Consider the following 7,500-nt stretch of genomic DNA (forward strand, 5'->3'; position numbering starts at 1 on the left):
AGTTAATATTAGAAATGTATGTGTATTGTTATCACCATGGTTTGCATCAAATACAGCAATGGTAACCTATAAATTTGCCAAAGAAGTTAAGGATACACAAACTGGTTTGGTTGCAGCAGCCATGATTGCAATTGTTCCAGGTTATATTTCACGTTCAGTAGCAGGTTCATTCGATAATGAAGGTATTGCAATCTTTGCATTGATTTTCACATATTATTGTTGGATTAAGTCAGTAAACACAGGCTCATTGATGTGGGCTGCCATCTGTTCATTGGCCTACTTTTATATGGCAAGTGCCTGGGGTGGTTATGTATTCATCATTAATTTAATCCCATTGCATGCCTTTTTCTTGCTTTTGACAGGCCGTTATTCACATCGTCTCTACATAGCCTACAGCACAATGTTTGTCATTGGTACAATCCTCTCTATGCAAATTACATTCATTAGTTTCCAACCAGTTCAATCATCTGAACATTTGGCTGCCATTGGTATCTTTGGTCTCCTCCAATTGTACGCTGGTTTGTCATGGGTAAAGAGTCACCTCACCAATGAAGCCTTCAAGAAACTTCAACGTTTGACAGTGTTATTCGTTTTATCTTGTGCTGCTGCCGTACTTGTCGTTGGTACATTAACTGGTTACATCTCACCATTCAATGGTCGTTTCTATTCATTGTTGGATCCAACCTATGCTCGTGACCACATTCCAATCATTGCATCAGTATCAGAGCATCAACCAACCACTTGGGCATCATACTTTTTCGATCTCCATATCTTGGTATTCCTTTTCCCAGCCGGTTTATACTTTTGTTTCCAAAAATTAACCGATGCTAATATTTTCCTCATTCTCTACGGTGTCACCTCCATTTATTTCTCTGGTGTAATGGTACGTCTTATGTTGGTTTTAGCACCAGTTGCATGTATTTTAGCCGCCGTTGCCGTCAGTGCAACCCTCACCACCTATATGAAGAAGTTAAAGGCTCCATCATCACCAAGTGATGCTAATAATTCCAAAGAGAGTGGTGGTGTTATGGTTGCAGTCTTAACTGTTCTTTTAATTCTCTACGCTTTCCATTGTACTTGGGTCACTAGTGAAGCCTACTCATCTCCATCCATTGTACTCTCTGCCAAACAAAACGATGGTAGTCGTGTGATTTTCGATGATTTCCGTGAAGCCTACCGTTGGATTGGTCAAAATACTGCCGACGACGCTCGTATTATGTCTTGGTGGGATTATGGTTATCAATTATCTGCAATGGCCAATCGTACCGTATTGGTTGATAATAACACTTGGAACAATAGTCATATCGCTCAAGTTGGTAAAGCATTTGCATCCACTGAAGAAGATGCTTACATACAAATGAAAGCATTGGATGTCGATTATGTTTTAGTTATTTTTGGTGGTTTAACTGGTTACAGTTCTGATGATATCAATAAATTCCTTTGGATGGTTAGAATTGGTGGTAGTTGTGATCCAAATATTAAAGAACAAGATTATCTCACCAATGGTCAATATAGAATAGATAAAGGTGCCTCACCAACAATGTTAAATTCTCTCATGTACAAACTTAGTTACTATCGTTTCTCTGAAGTTCACACTGACTATCAAAGACCAACAGGTTTCGATCGTGTAAGAAATGTTGAAATTGGTAATAAAAATTTCGATTTAACTTATTTAGAAGAAGCTTTCACATCTGTTCATTGGTTAGTTAGAGTTTATAAAGTTAAAGATTTTGATAATAGAGCTTAAATCTTTTTTTTAAAAAAAAAAAAAAAAAATAAAATAAAAATAAATAAAAAAAAAAAAAAAAAAAAAAAAAAGTAATATAATAATAATAATGATAATAATATTTATTTATTTATTTGTTTTTTGTTTTTAGTTTAATTGGAATAGTTTAGAAGGAAATCTGAATTAACATTTTCTAATTCTTTTTTTATTTTTTTTTTTTTTTTTTTAAAACAAAATGAGATTTAACCTCCGCTGACTGGTGGTATAATGGCAATTTCATCATTAGAATTAATTTTAATATCTTGGTCTCTTGAAATGTATTCTTGATTTACTGCCAATAAGCTAACTTCCAAAGTCTATTTAAAAATTAGAAATAGTGAGCACAGCACTTTTAACAAATTAACTTTTTTTTTTTTTTTTTTTTTTTTAGAAAATTAATAAAAACATACAGATGATATTTGTGGATATATATGTTTAAGCTTTCGAATTAAATTGAATGATGTACTTTCATCAAGTGGAAGATCAATAAATATAGAATCTTTTCCTATAACTTCCTTTACCTTTGCAAATAATAATATTTTAAATTGATTTGACATCTTGTAATTATACTATATTTTTTCAAAAAAAAAAAAAAAAAAAAAAAAAAAAAAAAAAAAATGCTAACTTTTGTAAAATAAATTAAAAAAAATTAAAAATTAAAAAAAACCAAATAAAGGAGGTAATAAAAAAAGGTTTAAAATTTATTTAAAATAACATTACTAATTCAGTAAAGTTTATTTTTTATTGTTTTTTTTTTTTTTTAAAGAATTTAAAAATATTAAAGATAGGTTTTAATTCAAATTAATTGATTAAATAATTGTAGATTTAAAAATTATCATTTGTTTAGTACAAATTAAAATATTAAAAAAATTAATTTTTAATAATTCCTGTAAAAAAAAAACTAAAAAAAAAACTAAAAAAAAAAAAAAAAACTAAATCGGAATAGGAATTTCCAAATCACTGTTGTTATCATTATTATTATTACTATTATTATTACTAAATATTGGTTCATTATTATTATTATTGTTATCAGTACTACCACTACCACCACTATTATTATTATTATTATTATTATTATTATTATTATTATTATTATTATTATTATTATTATTATTATTATTATTATTATTATTATTATTATTATTATTATTATTATTTAAATTTGTTAAAGGTATAGGACTTCTATGATTTTTATCTTTAACTTTTTTAAAATACCTTTTAAAGGATTTGTACAAGTCAACTACTGTTTTATCACCAGTTATGATATCAATAGTACCACCTATATAACTTGATAAATTACCACCTGTACCTGCAGATAAAAATATACCCACGATTCGATATACTAGTGGGAGTCCCTTTCCAACTAAGGGGAAATTTTCATATTCTTTACAAACTAATACAATTCCAAGAACTAAACCACCAATGACACCAAACACAGTTGCCAAAGACCGATTATTTGAATTACTTAATCTAATTAACATCCTTTTAATTACATTTTCTTTTTTCTTTTTACTTTTATTGATATGTTGTCTTGATGATACTGATGATGGTGTATTAATTGATTGTGGTGAGTTTTGGTTATTTATTATCATATTGTTTTATTTTTTATTTTTTTATTTCAAATGAAATAGTGATATTAATTTTTAAAAAACCATAAATAGAAATTAAATAAGAATAAATTTTTTAAAAAAAAAAAATAATAAAATAAAAAAACCACACAAAAGTGTTTAATTAATGAAATGAAAGTAAAATGTTAAAAAAAATGAATAAATAAAAAAAAAAAAAAATAAAAAAGGGGTTTGTCAAAGGTCGAAAACTATCATTCAATTAAAAACTTATTTTTATTTTCATCTTTTTTTTTTTTTTATTTTTTTTTTATTTTTTTTTTTTTTTTTTTTTCGTTCGTTTTTTCATTTTTAATCCCATAATTTATATATTATTAATGGTTAAAATAAAAGAAATGTTTTATTGAAATTTAAAAGTTATGACCAAACTCTTAGGATCATTTCTAGAGTATCGTCTATTAAAATTATTCATCAATAATTTTTCCTCTTTCACAGCTAGGATGATGATATACACTCACTACACGAAAGCGTGAAACCGTTATTATCGAATGATTCATTTATTCTTTATTAACATTGATGACCGTCTAATTCAGGGATGAATTGGTTGTGTGGTGGGATTCGTACTGGCTCTTTTTTAATTTAATTAATGAAAAAAAACCAAAATAATTTAAGTTTTTTATTTAATATTGTACTAAATAAAAAATATTTTTTATTATTTGTTTAAAATTAAAATTCTTTGTTTGATAATTAAGAATTAAAAAAAGAATAGTTTCTTAACATTTTAAAATTAAAATTCATAAATAAACTATTAACTATTAATTATTGTTTATTTCCTTTAATGGATAAACACTGATTTATCAATATTTAAAAAATAAATAAAATAAAATAAAACTATTAAAATTTTGACTAAATTATTTAAAAAAAAAAAAAAAAAAAAAAAAAAAAAAAAAAAAAAAAAAAAAAAAAAAAAAAAATTAAAATAATTATTCCTTTATTTTATTTATAATGATTTTGTTTTGTTTAGCATTGTTTTTTTTTTTTTTTTTTTTTTTTTTATAAACAAGATATTTTTTTATTTTTTTTAATTTCCCAATTTAATTTTAATAAAAAAAATCTTTTATTAATTTTTTTTTTTTTTTCATTTCATTTCAAAAAAAAAAAAAAACCAAACAAGAAAATAATAATAATAAAAAAACACATATGCAATGACAAATATAATAAAATCTTTTATAACTAGAAATACATATTTAAATAAATTATCACCATCACCATACCAATTTAATAAATATTATTCAAATTCAATATCAACACCACCAACACATTCATATGAAAAAAAACAACAACCAATTCAAAATGTTGATGATAAAAAATATATTTTAACAGATAGATTTAATAGACATCATACTTATTTAAGAATATCATTAACAGAAAGATGCAATTTACGTTGTAAATATTGTATGCCTGAAGAAGGAGTAATGTTATCACAAGCTGATAAAATTTTAACCACTGATGAAATTATTAGATTATCAAAATTATTCGTATCAGCAGGTGTAAATAAAATTAGATTCACTGGTGGTGAACCATTAGTATGTTTTATTATTATTATTATTATTATTATTATTATTATTATTATTATTATTATTATTATTATTATTATTATTATTATTATTATTATTATTATTATTATTATTATTTACATTATTTATTTATACATATTTATTTTATTAATTTTTTTTTTTTAAAAAATTAGGTTAGAAAAGATGTTGAACCATTAATTGAAGAAGTTGGTAAAATTAAAGGATTACAAAAGATTGGAATAACAACAAATGGAATATTATTAAGTAGAAAATTAGATAGATTACATAAAGCTGGTGTGAATTTATTAAATATTAGTTTAGATACATTAAATTCTGATAAATTCACATTAATTACAAGAAGATTAGGTTGGGATAGAGTTTTTCAATCAATTGATAATGCATTAAAATTAGATAATATAAAAGTTAAAGTTAATTGTGTAATAATGAAAGGTTTAAATGATATGGAGGTAAAAAACATAAAATAAAATTATTAATATTAATATTATATTTTATTATATATATAAATATAAATATACTAATTTTTTATTTTTTTTATTTTTAGATTTGCGATTTTGTTGAAATGACAAGAGATAAATCAGTAGAAATTAGGTTTATTGAATATATGCCATTTGATGGTAACCTTTGGAGTGATAAAAAGTTTTTATCATATACTGATATGATTAAAATTATACATGAAAAGTATCCAACATTTAAAAAGTATACAATTGAAGAAGAGGAACCAAATAATACATCGAAAACATATCATGTACCAGGTTTTAAAGGTAAAGTTGGTTTCATTACATCAATGAGTGAACATTTTTGTTCATCTTGTAATAGATTAAGAATTACTGCAGATGGAAACCTAAAGGTTTGTCTCTTTGGTAATACTGAGGTAAATCTTAGAGATAGAATTAGAGATGGTGCATCCGATCAACAATTATTAGAAATAATAAATGCCGCTGTTTTAAAGAAAAAAGCTTCTCATGCAGGTATGTATGAGATTGCTCAAAATAAAAATAGACCAATGATTTTAATTGGAGGTTAATAAAAATAAAATAAAATAAAATAAAATAAAATAAAATAAAATAATATTAATCAAATAATATAATTTAAAAAAAAAAAAAAAAAAAAAAAAAAAAAAAAAAAAAAAAAAAATATAGAAAAATCTAAAATTCAAATAAATTTTAAAAATAAATCAATTAAACAAAAGAAAGAAGTGAAAAATTATTTATTAAAATTAATAAATTCTAGTTTTATTAATAGTAATAATAATAATAATAATAATAATAATAATAATAATAATTCAAAATTACAATATATTCAACAAAGAAATTATTCAACCAATAAAAATAATCAAAACCTGGAAAATAATGAATTTTCACATATTACTAAAGATGGTAAATTGCCAACAATGGTTGATATTTCCGATAAAATCATTACAAAGAGAACTGCACATGCACAGTCAATATTGGAATTCCCATCAAATGTTTTATCTCAATTATTAAATTTAGAAAAAAATAATGATATTGATAATGATAATAACATTTCAAAAAATAAAGAAATAGTTTCTAAAAAAGGACCAGTATTTGCTACATCAATTGTTGCAGGTACAATGGCTGTAAAGAATACTTCAAATTTAATACCATTTTGTCATCCAATACCAATTGAGTCATGTAAAATAGAAATAACAATAATAGATTCAACAAGTGTAAAAGTAGATTGTATAGTTTCAATGAGTGGTAAAACTGGTGTTGAAATGGAGGCATTAACAGGTAAGAATAATTTTATTTTTTAGTTTTAATTTTGTTTTTTATTCTTTTTTTTTTTTTTTTTTTTTTTTTTTTTTTTTTTTTTTTTTTCATTTGTATTAACATTTAACTATTTTTGGAAAAAAATAAAAAATAAAAAATATAAAAAAAAAAGGTGCTACTATTACTAGTTTAACAATTTATGACATGTGCAAAGCACTTTCAAAAGATATAGTAATTAAAGAAACAAAGTTAATTTCAAAATTTGGTGGTAAATCCTCGTCTCCACAAATTACAAAATAGGTATTAAAAAAAAATAATAAAAAAAAAATAAAGGAGAATTTGGTAAAAAAAAGTTATCAAAGGAATTAAAATGCTCAGCATTTTAATATTTTTTTTTTTATTTTTTATTTTGTTGTTTTATTTTTTTTTTTTATTAAATTCTCATTCACAGGATAATTATCATATAAAATTAAATTAGTTTTTTTTTTTTTTTAAATTCTCTAAAAAATAAAAATTAAAAATAGTTTTAAAATAAAATTTCCAGATATATTTTTTAAAAAAATTTATTTAATTTTCTAAACACATTTTTTTAATAATAACACAAAATAAAAATAAAATAAAAAAAAAAAGTTTTTTAATTAAATATTCAAAAAAGTGTGGGTAAAATGTTTGAAAAAAATGAAATATCTAAGTTTTTAAATGAGATATTAATTGTATGTGCATATTATTGTAATTACAAAATATTCTAAATTTAAAACACTGTTTTCCCCCCAATGTCACCACCATTTTTTTTTTTAATTAACTTTTAAAATAATTAGTGGTGTTTTTATTTATTTTTAAAA

The 7,500-nt window shown here is 22.8% G+C and overlaps 4 protein-coding genes across 4 annotated transcripts in view; 2 read left to right on the forward strand and 2 right to left on the reverse strand.

The window, feature by feature from the left end:
* stt3 (oligosaccharyl transferase, STT3 subunit) overlaps positions 1 to 1,747 on the forward strand; it is a gene marked incomplete at both ends in the record, with an annotated part of 2,442 nt that extends 695 nt beyond the window's left edge. The window contains one exon of the mRNA XM_634795.1: positions 1 to 1,747. This exon is cut by the window's left edge and continues 177 nt beyond it. Within this exon, the coding sequence (XP_639887.1) occupies positions 1 to 1,747 (1,747 nt within the window).
* A 221-nt stretch (positions 1,748 to 1,968) lies between these two features.
* mocs2s (molybdenum cofactor synthesis protein 2 small subunit) lies at positions 1,969 to 2,322 on the reverse strand (the record flags this gene model as incomplete). The annotated part of the gene is made up of 2 exons (XM_634796.1): positions 1,969 to 2,082; positions 2,176 to 2,322. 2 exons carry the CDS (start codon positions 2,320 to 2,322, stop codon positions 1,969 to 1,971), a joined length of 261 nt encoding a protein of 86 aa, XP_639888.1.
* A 375-nt stretch (positions 2,323 to 2,697) lies between these two features.
* Positions 2,698 to 3,357, reverse strand: DDB_G0285135 (hypothetical protein; the record flags this gene model as incomplete). The annotated part of the gene is made up of 1 exon (XM_634797.1): positions 2,698 to 3,357. The coding sequence occupies one exon, from the start codon at positions 3,355 to 3,357 to the stop codon at positions 2,698 to 2,700; it is 660 nt and encodes a 219-aa protein (XP_639889.1).
* A 1,178-nt stretch (positions 3,358 to 4,535) lies between these two features.
* On the forward strand, positions 4,536 to 6,958 carry mocs1 (molybdenum cofactor synthesis 1; the record flags this gene model as incomplete). Its single annotated transcript, XM_634798.1, has 5 exons — positions 4,536 to 4,916; positions 5,081 to 5,374; positions 5,470 to 5,947; positions 6,068 to 6,679; positions 6,831 to 6,958. The coding sequence occupies 5 exons, from the start codon at positions 4,536 to 4,538 to the stop codon at positions 6,956 to 6,958; spliced, it is 1,893 nt and encodes a 630-aa protein (XP_639890.1).
* Positions 6,959 to 7,500: the final 542 nt, after the last annotated feature.

Source organism: Dictyostelium discoideum (assembly GCF_000004695.1).
Source record: "Dictyostelium discoideum AX4 chromosome 4 chromosome, whole genome shotgun sequence".
NCBI classification, from domain to species: domain Eukaryota; phylum Evosea; class Eumycetozoa; order Dictyosteliales; family Dictyosteliaceae; genus Dictyostelium; species Dictyostelium discoideum.